Below are 21849 nucleotides of genomic sequence, written 5' to 3'. Positions count from 1 at the left end.
AGCGTTCGGTTGTAGTCTCTTTTATGAGTGCATGTTAAACACACAACAGCCATTAGGTGGCGCTCCTCACACATGTACAGTTTGTATCGAGATCATGGGATTGTGAAGAGTCCACTTTTCTCTTTGCAGCATTTTCACCTCAGTTGGATGTTTCCCGTATTTTAACCTTTTGAATTTTATTGTTAATCCCCAAATATGCAGTGGGCCCTTTTTTATTTATTTTTTTATAAGTGATTGTGGGAATTTTGGGGGAGGTAGGCAGAATAACAGTACTTCATATCGCACCCATCAAACTGTCAACACCTGTAAGAATGTGGCCTTGGTTAAAATAGCTGCAGATAAATAGCAGCACACCCTCTTCAGTGAATACCACAGAGTCTTTAAAGCGTTCACTGATTTTCCCCATGCCGCCTAATTCTGGATATGCTACTACTTTTTATATTGTTAGTGACATCGGTGTATTTAATTCCGTTTTCCATTTGTATTGGTCCAGTGATACTCGGTCTTGTACAAGTTTTTTCCATTTCTAAAAGACAAAACATCAATGCTACTAAATAAAATCTAAATGCAAATACTTGTGCAAAATGCCTTTTGATTCTTGAGTTATAACTTACAGTATCAAGGAGTATGACAGGAGGAAGAAGTAAAGTTGGTGAATCTGACAACATTTGAAGATTTTCAATTCATTCCTCTGTGCAGCTGTAACCAGGTTAAATCAGTTATAATAACAATAAATAAAATAAGCTGCATTTTCTTCTCTTTTGATAAGAAAAACAATCCTGCAGATGATGTAACAATCGTACCGTTCTGGATCTGCTGTGTCACATTTACTGTTCAGTCACTTGTGTTGTGCTTCATTCATCTGCTGGTTAGATTATAGCAAAGCTGAGACAGCATGAGTAAGGTGGGTTAAACGGTGTTATAAGGTTAGTGAATATCATTTACATGTACATGTGTGTCTGTGTCCAGCTGTCCTTTAGTTCAGCCATAATCCGTCCAACCATCAAACAGACTGACTTGTACAGATATGGATGGCCCTTTTTTTCAAAGCTTCAAATACGGGCATACAGCTCATAATCTTCTTAAAAAACTGCCCCAATTGAGTAGAAAAGTAAGATTCGAATGCTGACATACTTGTGTGAAGTCAGTGTTACTAAAACGGAGAGAAGGTTACTTGAAAGAGACTTCCAAGAGCTGAGATCCTCTATTACTGTGAGGATCAACCCTAAAAATACACCTCACCTAAGCTTCTTAAGGGGTGTGCGGTGGGAGTTAGTCTGCGACTGCCTGATGGACAACACACACTAACGCTGACTCACAAAGTCGATTTAATACCTGACATTCCACACAAGGGCTTGACCTCTTCACGTTTGCTTTATGGTTTCTAACCAGCAGTCGGTCTTCAGCCTGAACTGTTTGGCTGAAAGTCTCGACAACATGAGCGTGTCAAGCCTTCTCAACCTCAGCAACCTGGGCAAGATCTGCGGCTCCAGCCACAGCAACGACATGATAGTTCTGGACCGGGTGAAGAGGAAGAACTCCGTCAGGCGCATGTCAATAATTGAAGACGGTCAACTCGCAGAGGTTCTCTACTTGATTCCAAAGCAGTCCATAATGGAGCAGCTACCGTTCCTCAACCCTAACGACTACATTCTGTGTGAAAAGCTGGCAGGTATACCTGCAGAGCTGTCAGGTAATGACTCGTTACTTAGGTGTTAGCTATTGGTCGTATCTTTTGAAAAATGAGCTGCTGCTTGATATTTCCCTCAAGTTTATAAAGTGGTATAACGTTTTCTCTAATCCATACTGGGTCAAAATTATAGATACAGACATAAACCCCTAACTAATATTTAGTTAAATGTCACTTAGCAAGTTGTACCTTGGATCAGATGCTTTTGGTATCCATCAACAAACTTCTGACACAATTCTGGCTGAATATTTGACTGATAGAATAGGTAGAGTTAAATCAATTGGTTTCTTGGCACAGACACGGCTTTTAAGCATAGTTCACAAATTGTCCATAGGGTTGAGGTCTACATGCACTCATGATGACTGCATGCATCACAGTTTCAGTCATCATAAGTCTGCACAACCCTTGCTGTGCACATCTTGAAGCTGAAGTTTATTGAGCAACACAAGAAAGTCCTGAAACATCACAGAAGACAGCTAAAGTGTATAATGACAGAATTATTAGTTGGTTTTAGAAAAGGTTAAACATCTGAAGCCTTTGCCAGAAAACATCAAACAGACTTTGAACAGTTCTGGAAACAAAATCTGGGCATGTCTGTCTGGCAGTGGAACGAGGTGATCAGTGTTTATTGATGATGTATCTGCTGACAGAAGAAGCAGGATAAATTTTGAAGTACACAGGACTATGCTCTCTGCTCGGTTTCAGACAAATGCTGCAAAATTATTTGGACATTGCTTCACAGTGCAAATGGACAATGAGGCATAGCTTTTGCAGCGAAGCGCAAAAGCAAAATAAGAGTTTGGTGCCAAAAATGCACTTTTCTGAACACAAGAGCCAATTTAAAATAAACTATTAGCCAAACAGGCATGCAGAGATCCCTCAGGAACGTTCAGTCCCAGAATGATCTGACAGTCCCAGCTGCTGCACCAGTGTGATTGTTTTTCGAAAACAATCAAGTAATCCTGATATATGATCATCATTTATGTAATGCCGACATAGAAAAGTTTGTATGTTTTTCCCTCTAAAAGAAAACCCCAACACTAATACTTCAGAATAACACACAAGTGCAGCAGCGTTATATTTCAGAGAAACAATTACATCGTTGCAGTGAGCTCACATTCACATACTCTCCCCCTCGGTATGGATGAGGTCATAGATTAGAAGCACAAGAGAATTTAATGGCAGTCCTGCTGTCCTCTGTCATTGACACACACACACCACACACACACAAACACACACCCCTGGCCTCTGTGTTGTGGAACCACCCCTTTCTCTTGGACCAGCAGTCCAGTTAGTGCCTCTCCTCACTCACGCCGTGAACTTCAGCGCAGAAGAACAGAAACCATGAAACAGAAAGGTAGACATTTTCACGTGTGTTTGTGTATGTGTATAGGTAACAAAGAAAGGAAAAATGTCTCCTTGTGTATATTTTTGGTTGTCTTTTTATATTTATGAGATGTTATTTGTGTTGAGTCAAAGTTGGATCCGGATGACACTTTTGGTTGTGGTAGTAAAAATGAGAAATGTGACGTTTTCATTTCAGATAAATTTATCACTGAACACCTACATCTATGCTAGATTGACACTGTGCATGTGTAAAAGTGTACGGTGAAAAGTGCAAGTACAACTGTTACAATAAAAGTAGAACATAGTTGGGAAAGAACAGCATGTGATTTCAGAAATACCTCTGAATTAAGCAGCAATTAGCCCACTGTGCAGCAACAAGGAGCACTCAGATGTGACTAAAATGTGGAGGTGACTCTTATCAGAGTGACGGTATTCTGTCTTCCACAGCAGCAACAAGAAACATCTATAAATAATTTAAAGACATTCAACTAAATGAGCGGTTATTTGTATAATATTCTCACACATGGTGCTCTCTACTCTAGAAATTCCCATTGCTACTTTGCTCCTACTGAACCTGAAGTAATTTGAAGGGTTACACTGATTTTACATCTTTGTAGTGTTGGAATCACAGCCTGAGTGCTTTAATACAGCCTCTGTAGAGCGCAGGTAGGGTGCTTTTAAACCTGTCTGCCCAAGATAATGATGGCATCACAATACACTGCAAGACTTTGATTTGTAGTACATTACAATATCTGTGAATATGAAAAAACAGCCTTAAAAATCCAGATTAGAAATGTAAATATTCCCTGCATCACAGTTTTATTTAGGTTTAGTAACGTGTCACTTAAGTAGATCTCTGAGCTAAGGCAAAAACAGATTTTGTACAATTCCAATGAGCTTGAAAGTCATTGCCTGGTATAATCATCTTTATTATTTAACACAGCCTGAACTCTGTTAAGCAAGTTTTCTCGTAATTTATCTAAGTAGTCTTCAGGAAAGTTTCTCCAGGCTTCTTGAAGGACTTTCAAAGCTCTTTTTTGGCTCTTTGTAGGCTTTCCTATTTTACTGCTCTTTCAAGATGATCCCACACTGCTTCAATAATGTTGAGGTCTGAGCTCTGGGGAGGCCACCGTGTGTTTTTCTATCCGAGTACTGTATGCTTTTACTGTTGGCAGTGTGTTTGGGATCGTTTCCACGCTTAAAAATGAGGCAGTTGCCACTCAGAGGCTTTCCAAATGGTATTAGAAGGTAGATCAAAATCTGATGTTACTTATCAGTATTCATAATTCCATTAATTTTCATAAGATCTCCACCACCACTGGTTTTACAGTGTTGTACACTGTTTTATTATCAGAATTCTCTAATTTGGACTCATCACTTCATCAGAGCTGTTGTCAGATACTTTTTAGATAATGTTTTAGGCCTGCAACATCTTCTTTTGTCCTCCGCTTATCCAGTTTCCTCATGTTTTTTAAGGTCACACTGATATGCCAAATTTCCAGCTAACAGCTCTTTGGGAACCACCTTCCTGATATCGCCAAAAGTTAATTCTGTCCATGTGGACGTTGTGTTTTCAGTGGGAGAAACGTTTCGTAACTCATCCAAGTGACTTCTTCAGTCTCAGCTGACTGCAAGTTTCCTCAATCTTATAAACAGTACATTAATGACTGAAACTAGCACCACTGAAGGAACAGTGGGCTGGGAGGTCATTTCCTTGATCATTATTCAAGGATCAACTTTTGGGGAATTTCTTACCTGGATGATTGAGCATCAAGACACCTTACTGATACAAAAATACTACGTTATGCCTGTCAAACTGTGTTACCTTTGGCATTTTTCACAGATTTGGCTAAAGAATTTTCAATGTTTCATAGGTCAGTTTTAAATGACAAACGAACCAATGTCCAAAGGAAAACTTTGAAAGAGCTTCAAAAAGCCTGGAGAGCTATCGTTCAAGACCACCTTAAAATATGACAAGAAAGTTTGACTCCTTGTAAAGTGATGAGCGGTGATGAAATGATAGGCAATGAGACCTTTGCACATTATTTATTATTGTGCAAATTATATGTTATTAAAAAACAAATTCAAAGTCAGGCATTAAGGTTACTCGGATGAAGTCCCGAAGCTGATTTGGAAATGTATTTGTTTGACAATAGAGTTCTAAGAACCACTGAAGTTTAAATCTTCTGATGCCATTTTACTTCCCCCTACGTACATAAAAACTAAGCATACCAAAAATAGATGCTCCCATACTCCTCTCTCTCACACACACACACACAGATACAGATTTTCATAGCTGGGCTGTGTGCGATTAGCTGTTCGGCTCGGGTTTCTCTCCATTTGCTGTCTTTCTAAATCTACCGTTTGCTAATACTTGACACATATCACATATCAGCTTCAGATTCTGGAAGAGATCAAGAAAGTGTGGGAGGGCATTAAAAAGCTTTCCATCTGAGGGCTTCAATCATTTTTTAGTTTTACCATTTAAAAAAAGACAATTAAAAGCACACAAAGGGTGCATATACTTCAGTGCAGGATGACACCACGCAGTGCAGAATAGTACAGCTAGACCTGAATATATCCATCATCTAGTTTCCAACAAGAACAAAACTTAAAGTATTTCTGACTTCAAGACAAGTGAATTGCATGAATTCGTGCTGGCAGAACATCTCTGTCATTAACAAATGTCCGAGGCGCTCTAGGACAAAGACCTGTTTCAATAGTTGTTACTGTCCTATGCCCTAATTGATGGGCTACATTCCAACTAGGATCATCCCATCTGCTCTAACACTCCAGATTTTTATGTTCAGTTTTGTTCCATAACACTGGGATAGATTGTTGATCTGTACAATGTCTGTACAATGAGCCTTTGAGATATGGTCCCTAAATGTCGCTTGTTGCCATAGTAAGAAATCTCTCCTGGTGCGGGGCAGATGGGAGCCACATACCAGCGGTGCTTGACTCACTTCAGTAACATTCACAAGCCCGTGCAAAAAACATTTCACCTTCAAGTCTGCACAAATCTTTCTGTTTGAATCAAATAAGTTTAGACCCAGCTCATTGAAATTAGTGTGACTAATAGTATCTGAGACAGATTTCCAGTTAGTGAATTTAATAAGAGTGTGCATGTGTGTGTATTATGGAGCACTGTTGACTTTTTGGTTGCCAGCAGTATATGAAAAATGAAATTCATATGTCTATCTCTTTGTATGCAGAGTGTCCGATTACTGGATGACAGACTGCTCTCGACACAACACATTCTTTCCTCCCTCTCCTTAGATAATCACATTAAGGACGTTTCAAGAGGCTGTGATTAGATTGTACAGGCACGCTGGTGCTGCCATTCAGAAAGATACAGAAAGAGAAATTATCTTAAGAGTTTTAGTAAGATATAAGACAAAACTTTGCACAAGGGCCACTGCTCTTGTACATTATACCTACTAAAAGTGTTGTAACATTAAAATTGTTATGTTTCCATGGGGGGAAAAAAGTTTTGTGATGTTGTCTGACTTTTGTGGGGTAATATCCACCTGGCCAGCCTGTATTCAAAGTCTGTGGATGTGTAATTAAGCACATGTACCCAGTTCTGAAAAAGCTGGGATGCTGTGTAAAAAGTAAATATTCTCTTGTAAATAAAAAGAGAATGCAATGATTCTGCAAGTCTCTTAAATCCATATTTTATCCACAATAGGACCTAGAAACATGTTAAATGTTTAAACTGAAAAAATGTACTGATTTAAGAAAAATATTAGCTCATGTTGAATTTGATGGCAGCAAAATATCTACAACAAAAGTTATGGCAGGGGGTGGGGGAGTAACGTTGCCCCATTCTTGTCCGATACAGGATTCTAGATGCTCAACAGTGCTGGGTCTTCTTTATTGTATTTTTTGTTTCATGTGGTGCCAAATGCAGTCCAGACCTTGCAGTCCGAGACTGCACGTAGGGTGGTATGAAGCCATGTTGTTGTAATAGATGTTTAACTTTGTCTTGCTGAAATATGCAAAGCCATCCCTAAAAAAGACGTCGTCTGGATGGTCCCCTGCTTGGTGTTCTTCCAAGAAGAACTTTTCCAAGAACAAATTTTGATCTATCAGACCACAAAACAGTTTTCTGCTTTGCCTCAGTTCATTTTACATTAGATTTCCCTCAGAAGGCAGCTTTTTGGATCATATTCATAAATGGCTTTTGGATAATACACCCTTTAGCCTACATTTGTGGATGTGTTTACAGACAGTGATTTCTGGAAGTGTTTCTGAGCCCATGCAGTGATTTCCACAACAAAATCATGCCTGTTTTTAGTGCAGTGCTGCCTGAGTGTCTGAAGATCATGAGCAAACAAATACTTTCCAGCTTTGTCCCGTGCGCACAGAGATTTCTCCAAATTTTTGAAAGCCTTTGATGATGCTGTGCAACGTATATGATGAAATATTTAAAATGTGCACAATTTCATGTGAGGAATATTAGCTCTGCCACTCTAAGAAGCTCTTTTAACCCAGTCATGTTAAATACTTTGTCGAGAAATGTTCTTACAGCCTTTTCTTTTTACCAACTTTTTAAAATGTTGCTACCATTGTATTCAAAATGCATATTATACCTTTCATGAAATAGTGCAATATTTTAGTTTAAACATCTGATATTTTTCTTTGTTCTAATGTGAATAAAATGCAGGTTTTACATACTACACAGAGTCTGAACCTTTCAGATTTGGGTTGTATGTTTATCTCAGTTATGTAAAAGCTGAACTGACTGGCTGACAGGATTAACGTTATGAGCTGTTCAGGCAGAGCAGGATAAATTCCTCCTATGGATGAAAAACGATGATGACAAAGATGATTGCTTTACAGTGACTTGTATTAGAAAATGAAGTAATGTTGATTGTCATGTAATGGCACTGTGGGCGTGTACATTTGTGTACATATGAGGTGCACAGCGACACATTTTGTGTTTTAACCTCACTGGTTTGCATGGCTCCAGGGAATTAGGTTTAACCAACTGGTTCTAGACAAATAGAGTGGGAAAATAGAGTGAAACCTGTGATAAAATAAGTAAGTCCTTTAATGATACTCTTTATTTCCCTAAAATTGAACTCAGTTTTGTTCTGTTGCTAATGGTTGATAAAAAAAAAAGACATGATCATAAATGGGAGCATTTAAACTAGTGTTCTGAGAACCACTGGTGTACACCGTCCTAACAAGTACTGGGCAAGTTGCCTTAAATTGAGGACATTCATGGTCCCCACAGGATAAATTCTGGATCAACAGGTCAAAATTTTAGTTCGTCCAATTACTTTTTTAAAACACCTGCAAAAAAATGGCCAGTCCTTTGGCCTCATCTCGTCTTAAGCACTTATTATCAAATGTGAACATGCTAAGTTGCTAAACATGCTCACAGACTTTTGTGTCTGTGGAAGTTTCCTCTACCAACATGATGTTGCAAATATTAGTTTGCAAATAATTATGGATGACTCCGCAATGCACAACTCTGTTGTATACAATAGACAAAAAAGAGCAGTGTAAAGCAGCAAAACTATAGCAGTTTATCGACTGATCAATACTTAACTGATTTATTTATATCTTGTGTTCATGTAGTACTACACACCCAGGATAGCTGCCACCCCTGCCCTCCAGCAGGGAAGAAGGTCATCTGCTGCTTCAGGTGTGGGGAGTCATGCAGAGGAGAGGTGCTGCGTGTTCAGAGCAGCTACTTCCACATAAACTGCTTTACATGCAAAGGTGAGTGTTGATGGAAGGACACCACTGCACTGGTATTACTGTCCTGGTAACGCAGCACTCGAGTTTTAGGCTGAAAGAGGAATCTGTTTATAACAATGTTCCTGATTGTCATTTCCATTTCAGTCTGGCTTTGTCTAACCAGACAGTGATGCAATTTTCCTGAGGACAACAGGCCAGTAATTCAGCAGTCTATTGTGAGAACCACCTGGGTTGTCAAATGGCCAATCAGTGGTGTTACTCTGCTTCGTGGAAAACATGCAGTGCTTCCTCTGCAAGCAATTGTCCCCACTAATAAGCTCTGACAAGCTTCTAGTGTTGTTGTCCTTTCATGTCATTGTGACGATGTTTACAGCGCAGGGGAAACAAAGAGACTTTCAGAGAAGAGAAGCTTGCAGTACGGAGAGAGCAGGGCGAATGAATCAATGTCTGACTGTCAGAAATGTGTCTATCAGTGTTACACTGTAACACATTGCTGTTAAAATACAGGACATTTTGAAGTAAAGTAACCACACACTGTTACTGTTATTGTTCTTCAGTCAGTCTTTTTTGAGTCTGTTGCTTGCAAAATCATACCACTACCTCATTTCGTAAACATATCTCATACAAAAATTCAAATGTCAGGAAAAAATATTGCAGTGAGCCAAAGAGGTAGTAACTCTGGTCAGCAGCTATCCCAGTAGTTTCACATGAATGTTAATATTTATGTTAAAGTAAATCTTGTGTCATATCAGATGTGTTGTGTTTAGCGTTTGATTGTATAAGATGTGTGATTTATTTTTCAGCTGTTTATGTGGCCAAGGACAGTGTTAAGCTTTCGCCAACTTGGTGCCAGTAAAATATAATATCCTTGTTAAAATGCAGTGAATTAGGGCTGTTGATATTTTGTGGAGGACTGTCATTATTTTTGTGCAAATTTAAAGAAATTTGCACAAAGTTTCTATTGATTAAAAAAAATCTCCTGCTTTGAACATGGAAGCAGGGACATGTTCAAAGATGGTTGAATTCAAAATAGCATAATTTGGAACTTGTTTACATTGTTAGAGAGTAGCAGGCGGACAGGAATAGAGCAGCACAAATCTGTCCTTGGCATTGTGTGCATTCTGTTGTGGCAGGCGCAGCAGGACAGGTTGGATGCTGCAGTATCAAATAACTAATAACAAGCAGACAGACAACTCTATATATCGCCTGTAAACTGGCACGAAGCTGATCAGTACACACGCACAATGTAGACAGATGTTTACATTGTGCGTAATGCACAAAACCACAGAAATGTTTCAGGAAGCCTTAAAAATCAGAGGGTCAGGGAGCAGAAATAGCCGATGCTTTATTAACTTCCTACTGTGACAACATCCAGAGTGAAGGTGACACTTTACGTTAGCTATGGTCTGAAAACTAAACTAAAGGGCAACAGAGTAAACAAACGCACAAAGACAAAGGGAAAAGTAAGAAATATTACTTTTTAGACCAACTTAAAGTGGCCACTTTGGGGTCAAAGGTTTGATGGGTTTTGATGAAAAAGATGTCTGCAATGACTTAAAGATAAATGGGTCAGGCAAAGTCTCTAAATAGAGCTGGTAATAATCCCCTTTGGTGTTATCACTAGCTTTTACATCACTAACTTGTAACAGTCTTGATATAAAACATTGTAATATTGATCAGATCTTTCTCTGAATGTGTCTCTGTGCAGTGTGTGGCTGTGATTTAGCTCAGAGTGGCTTCTTCATGAGGAATGGGGACTACCTCTGCCCGCTGGACTTCCAGCGACGTCATGGCACAGCTTGCAACAGCTGTGGAGAATTTGTGGAGGGAGAGGTGGTTACGGTGTTGGGGAAGACCTACCACCCAGCCTGCTTTGTTTGCGCCATTTGCAAGTAATCTTAAAAAAGATGTTTGGGAGGTTTTAGTTCTACATACATGTCTTACAAATCTGTGGTATAAGTGTGTCTCTTACTTTGATTCTCAGACAGCCTTTTCCTGCTGGGAATTGTGTCACCTTCATTGGAAGAGACTGCCTCTGTCAGCGCTGTATGGAACCTGTGTCGCCGTCTCCAAACGCCACCAGCTATTCCAGCAGTAAGAGCATTTCTGCATACTCTCTAAGCAGTGTTCATATCAAAATATTTAAAATATATATCAAAGGTTTTGATCCCTTGTAGTTTTAATAAGACAGTGGATTATACATTGAACACTGGCCAGCTGTGGGTCTTCTGCCAGCTGCTTGTGTATTTAGTCTATCCTGTCTTCAAGAGTCATTCAATTCAAGGTCAACATCTGTTAGCAAACAGGAAGTTTAAGTCTTCACTTTTTTGCAGGTAGCACATCAGACTCTCCTGTGCTTGTGTAGAACGAATTGGATAACAAAAGTATTTGGGATCATTCATAAAATCTGCATGTAAGAGGGGGAAAGAAATCAATCATCAATTGTAAGCCTTTTCTGTGTCTGGGTAATGTCACCTTTCTTATCACTATGACGGCTACACAGTGTCACTAAATCCAGTCTAATACCCGCCTGCAGCTGTTGTGGATTTCTTTACAACCCTTTAAGTTGACTTTCCTTCATGAATCCAGTCATCCTATTGTGAACCTGCCAGTATGAAGCAAGAGATACAGTAAAACTTAACTCTTTACCTCTGCTTGACCTTATCTGTGTACTGATTAGATAATGGGATAAATAGGGGATTTGGACTCACAAAGCCTCTGGACTAAGAGGATCTCTCCGCAGGAGTGTGCGGAAAGGTGCTTTTCTCATGGCAGAGATTCATCAAGCTGCTGGAAACTTTCCTCAGAGATGTTGGTCCATATTGACATGAGAGCATCACACAGTTGCTGCAGATTTATAGACTGCACAGCCATGATCTGAATTTCCAGTTCCATCCCAAAGGTGCTCTATTGGATTGAGAGCCAGCGACTGTGGTCATTTTGCTACACACACATTTATAGTTTCTGGATTTTGACTCAACATTGGTTTTTATTGGTATTGTTCTTACTTTTCATCATTGTCATTGTATTTGTTTTTAGCATACCAAATATAAATGAATGAGTGATTATTTTAGGTCTACATGGCTAAATGTCATGTGATTGGCTGATTAGATATTTTCATTAATGAGCAGCTGAGCATGTCTAATAAGTTGAGCAGCTGTCTTCTAAAGTGACCACTGAGTATGAACGTATATGTTGTGTTTTCAGACTGCACTGGCTGTGGTAGAGACATCAAGAATGGACAGGCTCTATTAGCCCTCGGAGGCCAGTGGCACCTAGGCTGCTTCAAGTGTAAAACCTGCAGGAAAGCGTTGAGCGGAGAATATATCAGCAAGTAAATATAAATGTCTCATTCATGTACTCACTCATTCAATATGCTTCGTCTTCCTCTTCCTTAATCTTTTATTTCTAAATTGAGTATGATATGATGAATGCTGCTAAAATGATGATATAAAAGTTCCACATGTACTGCTGGGTAAGAGTATGTCATGTGCATCTTTCAGGGATGGAGTTCCCTACTGTGAGAGAGACTACCAGATTCAGTTTGGGGTAAAATGTGAAGCATGTCAGAAGTTTATAACTGGAAAACTCTTAGAGGTAAGAGAGGTCGGCTTTCAGCGAAGAGTCTTTGTTTCTTTTTCTGTTGCAGTACATTTTATTACAAACATTAGTCTCAGAAGCCCTTCAGAGATTTAAATCTGTTAAATTCCTCTTTGTAGTCCGTAGCTGCCTGTCTTTAATTTTGCTGAGTGTTCATGCAACTTCTTTCCCTGGAGCGTCGCGTGTGCCGCCACTTTTTCTGTTCCTAAAAAGGTCTAATCACCTGTTCTGAATGTTATCTGTCTATTTAATGGCTATTATCATTTCCCACTCCTAACAAGTGTCCTCCCATGCTAACGACCACACTCTAGGCTGTTAACACCTCATTTAGTCAGCGGTCCAACTACACTGCTGGGCAGACGTAACCTGGTGAACTGCAATGTGATTTCTGCAGCTGTTCATTTCATGCAGCTCCTGCACATACGCAGTCTGTGAGCCACTTTTGTCTTCCTCATTATCTGACTTAGGCTGGGGACAGACATTATCACCCCAGCTGTGCAAGATGCAGCCAATGCGACAGGATGTTCACAGAAGGAGAAGAAATGTATGTGCAAGGTCAGTTTGAGATCGTAGCCTCTCTTTAAATAAACAGCCTGTCTATTCGAGACCAAGAAGCATTTTTGGTCATTGAAGAATGCATAAGAACGGTCCTGTTGGTTAAAAACGGTAAAAGTCTTCTCATTTTGGTAAAAGTTGCAAAAATCAATTGTCTCTTCTTTCACAGGATCAGTAATTTGGCACCCGGATTGCAGAGAAACCAGCAGAATGGAGGACAGCTACAGGGTAAGGTTTTTTTTACTCATTGTTAAACATGTTAGAGGCAGTTTGAGGATTCTTACTATCATTTTCTAAAACAAATATAAGTGATTTTACAAACTCACAGAGCAAAGACTTACTGCAGCTGTACAAGGTGATTTCTTTACGAGATGTATTCCTCCCCAGGTCGGGAGACCTAAAACGCCCTGTCTTGATTTCTTTTTCCCTCAACATGAACTGAAGGTTAATACTGCGAGCAGGTCTGCGGTTTGCAGTGAGCAGGCTGCGATCTCGTGATTCGAGATTAACCACACGTGCTTGTTTCACAATTCAATATGACAGACACTTTGCTCACCTGGCTGGTCAAATCAGAGCTTGTTTCATTTGATTCACAGTCTACATTAGATTTTTTACATTGCACAATGATTAGCAGGACCTTTAATAAGCTACTGCTTCTGAATGAACTTTGTTGGCAGTGTTGCATGCTCGCCTTCACACTTTTTTTTTGCTATCAACCACATTGAAATTGGCTGGAAATCTCTTAATTAATCACATTACTTAGTTAAGTGCCTCTATTGTACACTGAGTGTGCCATGGATTGCATTCCTGAAAATAACGCTTGTGTGTGCGTGGATGTAAAGTCATGTGAAAGGCCACAATCGACAGCAAAAAAAAGAGTACTGTTTCCAAGGTAGCTCTTTCTGTTGCTTGATTTTTTTTCTCTCCCATTCTCAGCAAACTAGATCATCATCTGAAAGCTCCTGTTCCAGGCCGGGCTCATGCACTCCTGGCAGCCCAGGTCGAACCATCTGTGTAAGTTAACAGGCCAGCATTTGCGTCTATGGTGCGTGATTCACCGTGGGTTGATCTGTGTTTGACCTATCCTTTATTTATACAGGGGAGTCGCACGGACGGAGTTTCCCCCTTGCAAAAAAATTCATATTGATGTGAAATGTGGAGGAACACTTAGGGAAATAGAACATTAAAATCAGTAACATAATTCAACGAGTGGTACCTTGACTGATTGGAACTAGTTTCTTGGTACTTGTTAGGCAAAATGTGATTTTAGTTGTGGCTGAATGATAAAGAATGTCAATGCATCCATAAATTTACTGAGAAAATCAGGGTTCGAATGCATTCAGACCGACTTTGATCACAAAAACTGGTGCTTTCAGTGTAATTCGTTTCCTCCACCCAGCTTTTTATCACCCACAGAAATGAAATAAACTTTACTCCCACCATAACACTTCAGAATATAAGAAAACTACCTCTGCTATGCACAAAAGCCTGGAAATCATTTTGCATGTTAAAACAAAAACATTGGATTTTATTCTAGACTAATGGAATCCGCTCACCTCATGTGCCTAAATCACGGGATTAAAGTTTAATTCCTCCCTGAAATGATGTAATAAGACACCTTTGACCTTTCATAAGACCTAATCTGTTGTGTCTGCTCCTTGTGCGTCCTCTCCTCTCCTTTCCTCCCTGTCCTGCTCCCAGGCCAAAGTAGATAATGAGATCATTGATTACAGAGACTTAGCAGCAATTCCCAGAGTCAAGGCTATATATGATATTGAGTATCCTGATATGATATCTTATAAGTCTGTGAATGACCACCCCTCTACTTTGGATGAGAAAGGAAACACACAACACAGCCAAAGAGTCCAAAAAAGTCCTGCAGAGGTAATTTCATCCAACGCTCCAACTTGTGTCGAGTGACATGTTTCTGTGTTTATTTTATTTAGGAGTCTAACCAAGTAAAGTCTTGTTTTTCCTCATTCTTGTGTTTAGTTGTATTTGGCCAAGAAAATAAAAACATCTATTGTAAAAACAATTCTTTAGAGGGACAGATCACCCTAAAATGAAATATGCATGTCATTATTGTGGAATGTGGAGCTATTTATCTATTTAGTCTGTTTCACTGTCTTGAAGGAAGCATGCTGTGCAGGGAGGTGGATGCTCATGACAGTGGCAGCAGTAATGACGTCTCTCTGAGCTTAGCTGTAATGTGAGGTAACTGCATGCTTCCTTTAGTTTGGTAGGTGGAGTCAGAGTTCCTACATTAAACTGCTTAAAATTAGATCAGTGGAAGCACCGATGCTGAGGTTTTCCAACATGTTTTTTGGTGCTTGCCATTTAGTTCAGTCGTATTCAAAAGAAGCCAAAACTTGGCAGCTAACATCAGAACAGTCGAGATGGATAAATAGCGCCACAGACCAGAGGAAAAAGCATGTATATTTTTGTGAATTGTCCCTTAGAGTGTGCTTTGAAGCAAGAGTGCTTCAAGTTTAAATTTTTACATTAAAATGGTCCATCAATCCACCCACTTTCATGTGTTTATCTCACATTGAAATCTGAGTCAATGTTTGAACATGAATCTCTCGAAAGCTATTAAAGATACAAGCCTCAAATTTTCACTGGTCTCACTTGCCATCACAATGAACCAGAATCTGTAGTTGGGACATATACATCGAAAAATGTCTTCATACGGACTAATTAAAATATGAAAACAATTGAAGAAGCCCTGTCAAGTCCCATATTTGAGAGTGTGCACTAGTTAAAATAAACAACCTTGACATTGCAAAAGACAATTAGTGAGTATTTCTAAACATTCAGATTCCATAGTCATTCAAAAATAAAACACAGATTACTTGTTAACATGAAATTCTTAGTCTAAAAATGAAAAAAATCGTATTTTAATAAACCAATACTCAGATATTTTGAGATGTATCTGTCCCAAATTACAGATCCTGAGTCATTTTAAAAGGGATTCAGGATTTGATTTTTTTTTTTTTTATAGTTTTTTAGATTTTCATTGTAAAACATTAGCTCTAAGACTGACAAATGAAGATAAAACACATGGAGAAAACGTATAAACTTTCTAATTTGGGATGGAATCACCCATATGCTGTGTTACCTTCGAATTAACTACACGATTCAGTGAATGTGCTGATTTTGCTTCTTTTCTTTGTCTGATTTAGTCACCAGAAATCAAAACTGAACCCACAGAGGTAAAACACACTTTTATTAACTTTACTTACAACAGACGCACAGAAATACCATGAAATCTGGTATCATACAGTGTGAGCCAGTCTTCCCTTTAAATCGATTTATTTTCACGTGGAGTTTCAGCTGGCTTTGTTTTCCTCTTCTCAGGAGAGTTTTGAAATAAGAACGCGTGTACCCAAATCTAAAAGCCAAGGGCCTTTTGGACTTCATACAATGTACCATCGCCATAGCTACACTCCAACTTCGTCCAGATCACCACAACACTTCCACCGACCAGGTGAGATAACACAAAAGAAGCATACCAACACTCTTGTTTAAAGATATGAAACGCATCCCATGTTCAGCTGTTCTCTGTTTTACCACCACAACTCCTTCTTTCTGCACTTCCCGAAATCCAAAGGGTTCCCGCTTTCTTCCTCTTTATTCTGTGGCAACACTGGCACTTCCCCTCCTTCTCTTTTATATCACACCTTTCCCTCTCAAAGCAAAGGTAAGACCCCTGCTTCTGTGCCACCCTCGTTAAGTCTTCTCCTCTATTAGTGTGTTAAATTGCATTTTGTATTCCTTATTAACCCAAATTATTTAATGGTGAACGCAGCACTGGATTTCATTTGGATGAAGTCTGAAACACAAAAATAATACCAACAAACTATTTGGAACTAGCACGCATGGTTCACTTTATTCTTTGAAACACTGTGCCACCTAGTGGTCAAAATCCAGAACTTAAATTCTGCCTGGTTTAATTATTTTAAAATGGCTTTGATTGATTCGATAAATAAATATTTCAGTCTCTTTCCAACTTCACACACAACTTCCTGTGCAGCTGTGGTTATTTATAGCAGCGTTGTGCCTTTGAGTGAAGTTTATCGTGTGCGAACGAGATCTGCCGAGCTTTGATCAGTCATCACTGGTCTGTGTTTTTGTTGTGGTAGATTACAAACTAACTGCCTTTAGGAAACCATTTTTGCATTTTTCATTGCTTGAAATGCTTCCTGATTTTGAAGGTTGATGTTTTCAATTTCAAGCAAGAAGCTAGTGTTAATACTAACTGTTTAAAACACTGAGAATAAAAGTGGAATAGTTTGACAGCCACCTTCCAGAAACATATCTAATGTTTCCACTGTGCAGTAGTGAAAAAAATGAAGCATCTGCTAATACTGCATTCTTTTCTGACAGCAGACGAAAGCTTCAACGTGTACAGGAGGGCCCCGATTTATAAACAGCAAGGTACAGTATTTAAACCTGGTATAAGTTATGCTTGAATCACTCAAAATTACATTTAAGTTTCAGTTGTGTTGTTTAAAAGTATGCATTTGTATCTTTGTAAGTTAAGCTAAAGAAACGACTTTTTATCAAGACCTTAAGATCTTGATAAAACTTTACCTCAAGTCACTACAAGATATTTTAAAGTCAGTTTTGCAGTATAGTTAGTAGTAAATGGCTGAGCTAAGAACCGGAGAAGGTAAATTTTTCTCAGTAGGTCTATTTCGGGCAAAGATCCCAGTCTGAGTGTAAATCGTCTCGTGATGAGCTTATCTGTCTGCTTTCACACAGATCCAAATTCCTCGACATCCCCAGCATCCTCTTTGCCCGGTCGGAACAGCCTCAGCCCGGTAGGACACGCGTTACTAATGCTTAAATCTCACTTTGGAAAGATTGCATAAGCCTGGTACATGACATTCGTCTAATTGCTGAATTAATTAGATACACACTTTGATTAAGCTTTGTTTTTAAGTCAAATTAAATCAGACACATCTACAAACAAACATTTAATTTTGTACATATATATATATATATTTATTAAAATACAGTTTATTTATTTTTAATGCTTTTCTATTTGATATATGTAGGCGCTAAATAAACACTTTAGAAAAGGTTATTATATTAATATTGTGAAAATTTTGTTTTCATGTGTTTTCTAAGCCACGGCCAGCTGATTTCTCCCACTACCATGACGACAGATGCAGAGGTATCCATGTAGACAGATGTGGTTAATTACTATTTTAACTACCATTAAAATGAAATTAATTACACTTTGTTGGGATTTACTCTCTCTCTTTCAGACTTCAGGGTATGTGACAGTAACTGAATGGAGTTGGTATTCGAGTCAGTCCTGGTTCCCTGTTTGGTTTGTGGCATATTTTTTTGAAGAACTGGCCTAACTCATTGTGTGAATATATCTTTATTAACTCATATTTCTACATAACCCGCTTTTTAATCATGCATATATTCAGCTTTACTCGCATTTATCTGGAAATAATCAGCAAGTCTTCAATCAGGTCATGATATTTTCCAATTGCATGTGTTTGCTTCATTTTGTAGCTCATCTATGACCATCAGTACCCATTAACACAAATGGAGAGAGGAGTGTCTATGCCTAATTTGTTGGAACCAAATGCAAGTATTATATTTTATTTTATTATATAATTTGTCTTTTAACACACTTATATCACATGAGAGTTTTAGTAGATGCACCTATGGTGTGATTCCAAAAAAGTAAGTTGGTTTGTTCTCAGGTTATTGCACAAACTTGGGTCTCCACAGCACCCACATGGTGGTGTGATGACAATACCACATCGGCCTTTTACGGCTGAGGGATATAGCGTCTGGTTCCATAGCAGGTCCTGAAAATATGTAAATACAACCTCAGCTGAACAGCAACATGACACATTACACCATGTTTAGCAACATAACTTAAAGTAATGATAAAGTATGACTTTTTCTGTTGTGATTTGGGTTTTGCTTGGGATCACTGTCCTGCTGCATGGACCCAGTTTTGCCCAAGCTTTAGTTGTTGGACAGATGGCCTCACATTTGATTTTATATAAAGTGCTCCATAACAAATGCTCCAAACATGGCACAGTGCATTATTGCCAGACATCTCCACTTTGGTTTCATCTGCCCAATACATTGTTCCAGGTGTCTTGTGATTTGTTCAGATGCAACTTTGCAAACCTGAGATGTTTTCTAATTGTACAGCCATGAACTTAAACATTTAACACACTTGAATGCTTCAGACCAGCAAGCTGCCAAAACGTCTGCTTTTATGCAACAAGTGCTCACATTTGTTGATGATCAATTAACAAGCGAATACTTACCCACTAAATTTCTATGGAAGCAGTAAGGGTGGACTTGTTATTTTTCACACACTGCTTCTGAACTTTGGCTTAGTTTGTGTTAAACAATGAAACTGTGTAACTTGTTATGTATTTTTCTTCATCTTAAGTTGTATTTACCAAATTTTAAGACCTGATGAGGTTGTGTAGATTTAATTAATGAAATGTTCTCAAATGGTTTTTATTTGTTTGTCAAGATCTATCCATATGAAATGCTCACAGTTAGTAACAGAGGACGAGTGAAGCTTCCCAGGGATGTTGACAGAACAAGACTTGAGGTGTGGCTTAAATGGTTTTCTTTAAAAAAATAGTTATAAGTTTCACTTAAATGTAATGTTTGAGCTTTATATTAAGAAATAATCAGACAGAATTACTCTGCGGCTTTATGCACAGAAACATTTAGTTCATCCTGCTTTCTTTTTGCAGCGTCACCTGTCCCCAGAATCATTCCTCCAGATCTTTGGAATGGATATTCAAGAATTTGACAAACTTCCACTTTGGAAACGTAATGACATGAAGAAGAAAGCCGATCTTTTCTAATACATGCTGTGAATATGCGATGCACGAGTTCCTTTGAACCTGTATGTTTATTCCGATGTAAAAAATAGCACAAAAAGTAAGGACATTTGTGGTTGGTTGATTTTTCTTCTTTTTTCTTTTTTTAAAATTTTTTTTTGTAACAATTGCATTTGTAGATTCAATAGCAAAATAATTGGTAGAGAAGATTTGGCAATTTTTTCATGGGCGCAACCCACAGACTGCTCAACCTACAAATACATTTTCTTACAAATGTAGCACCATTTAAGGGAGAATAAACAGGCTTTTCAGCCGCATAAGATTTGTTGCCAAGAAGCATTGTTCAAAGCATCAACCAAACAAATGTCCTTACTTTCTGTACTAAATTTATTTGGCACAGAAATATGAAATGTTTCCCTAAAAACCGGACAGTTCACAATTATCCTGGGACACTGTACCTTTATCACTTTTTTTTAGTTGTTCATAGGTTAGAGTAAGGAATAATAGCATAATTAATATTATAATATCCTAAACGTAACCTTATTTATTTGTGTTTCCACGGGCAGCCGTGTATCCTCTAGATTCCCTGCTTATATTAAACAACTCCATATTTTTATTCTTGGAATCTGCTAGAGCAGCTGTTCATGCTTCACAGTTTTAAATAATTTTCCTTTCCCTCTCCTTTATGACAACTTTCTTCTGGTTCGTAGATGTCCTCACAACAGATCTGTGCCTGAGATGACAATATTAATACATCATACAGAGCCAAGGGTAGAAAAAACTGTCAGTGTTTAGCGGTTTAAAGCCTGAACTTCAGACGCATAGATATTATCGCTTGGATCATTTGAAACCATGGCCTTGTTTAACATGAGCATCCACCATAGTAACTGTATGCAACACTATATGGACAATAGTATTGGACCATGCCTCTAGGATCACTGAATTTAAGTGTGGTACTGTAATTGGATGCCACTGTTGCAGAAAGTAATTTTGTGAAAAGCCTTCCCTTCCAGATATTGAGTGATCAGCTCTGAGACATTTTATGCTACACTCAGCAGGCACTTTGTTAGTGTCGCTCAGTTTGAACTTCAGCAGGTCATGTTCACCAGCGGTCCCCAACCAGACCGGTTTATGTTGGACAATATTTTCACGGACCAGCCTTTAAGTGGTCGCGGATAAATACAACAAATTAAAACAAGTACCAGTACCAAAAAAGAAGAAGATTTATTCATAACACACGAGAAAAGACCCAGGGAAACTGGTTAACGATAAAAAAATAAAGATAAAAACCCAGAAAACCATACATTTCACACCCGAGCCTCAAGTCTCATGGCCCCGTACCAAACAACTCATGGACCACTATCGGTCCACGGCCTGGGGGTTGGGGACCGCTGATCTACACCATGCCTAAATGCACTGAGTTGATGCCCTGTGATTGGCTGATTAAACGATTGTGTTACCGAGCAGAAGAACAAATGTACCTAACAAAGTTGCTGGTGAGTATATAAGTAAAACATAAGTTTGCTGGTGAAAGAAACTGAATATGATGATGATATGTTTTCCTATTATGTTTATAGAATTTAACTCTGTTTCATACCCAGTGATATAACAGAAGTACTGGCATGCTGCAGGAATTCCTCAGACCTGAATGGATCCTTTATGTAAATCCCATTGATTTTGTTGTGGCTACTTGTTAACTGTTACAATCAAGCTCAAAATAAAGTCACTGATGCACCATGAGCAAGTAGCCTGCGATGAATATAAGTTCAGTTTTCAAACAAAATCTGAACAGTCTGCTTGCTTTTTTCCACAGCAAGTAAGCAAACAAAGAACAGAGTGCCACTCAGTTGAATTTCAATTTAATTCTATTTATGTTCTTTAGGGAAAACATACGGCATGGACGATGTTACAAAAACCAAAGGAAGACAATTTTTAAACACTGGGTAATTAGGGAGATGGGAAACATCAGGGAACACAGCTGAACAGAATCTGACTAACGAGACAACAAAACCAAAAACAGCAAAATAAAACAGGAATACACATTTGACACATTGACAACGTTGAGTCCACTGTCAGAGGCCATAAGTAATATTACTAACCCTC

The 21849-nt window shown here is 38.7% G+C and overlaps 1 protein-coding gene across 12 annotated transcripts; it reads left to right on the top strand.

Moving 5' to 3' along the window:
* Positions 1-38: 38 nt before the first annotated feature.
* On the top strand, positions 39-20499 carry LOC120728509 (actin-binding LIM protein 1-like). 12 transcript variants are annotated; one of them, XM_040023466.1, is made up of 21 exons: positions 39-1693; positions 8627-8770; positions 10458-10641; positions 10734-10843; positions 11957-12083; positions 12253-12346; positions 12817-12904; positions 13074-13132; positions 13292-13348; positions 13841-13918; positions 14606-14788; positions 16087-16116; positions 16262-16391; positions 16515-16604; positions 17294-17341; positions 17669-17727; positions 18038-18083; positions 18178-18185; positions 18437-18511; positions 19428-19508; positions 19657-20499. In XM_040023466.1, the coding sequence occupies exons 1-21, from the start codon at positions 1378-1380 to the stop codon at positions 19768-19770; spliced, it is 2121 nt and encodes a 706-aa protein (XP_039879400.1). In that variant the 5' UTR covers positions 39-1377; the 3' UTR covers positions 19771-20499. The 12 variants fall into 12 exon arrangements, 11 of the variants coding, with proteins under 11 accessions (XP_039879400.1, XP_039879398.1, XP_039879401.1 ...); XM_040023464.1 differs by having other exon boundaries at positions 17291-17341; XM_040023473.1 differs by lacking the exon at positions 39-1693 and adding an exon at positions 2726-3047 and having other exon boundaries at positions 17291-17341.
* Positions 20500-21849: the final 1350 nt, after the last annotated feature.

This window comes from Simochromis diagramma, unplaced genomic scaffold (assembly GCF_900408965.1).
Source record: "Simochromis diagramma unplaced genomic scaffold, fSimDia1.1 OVJJ01000208.1, whole genome shotgun sequence".
NCBI classification, from domain to species: Eukaryota; Metazoa; Chordata; class Actinopteri; order Cichliformes; family Cichlidae; genus Simochromis; species Simochromis diagramma.
The sequence above is the reverse complement of the archived record's forward strand: the minus strand, read 5'-3'. Positions and strand labels throughout refer to the sequence as shown.

What these genes read in the sequence shown, in the direction of transcription:
- LOC120728509 (XM_040023464.1), top strand. Translation starts at nt 1,378, where the DNA reads ATGGTTTCTAACCAGCAGTCGGTCTTCAGCCTGAACTGTTTGGCTGAA. An exon ending in TATACCTGCAGAGCTGTCAG is followed by an intron (nt 1,694 to 8,626) that starts GTAATGACTCGT and finishes GTGTTCATGTAG; the next exon opens with TACTACACACCCAGGATAGC. An exon ending in ACAACACTTCCACCGACCAG is followed by an intron (nt 16,392 to 16,514) that starts GTGAGATAACAC and finishes CGAAATCCAAAG; the next exon opens with GGTTCCCGCTTTCTTCCTCT.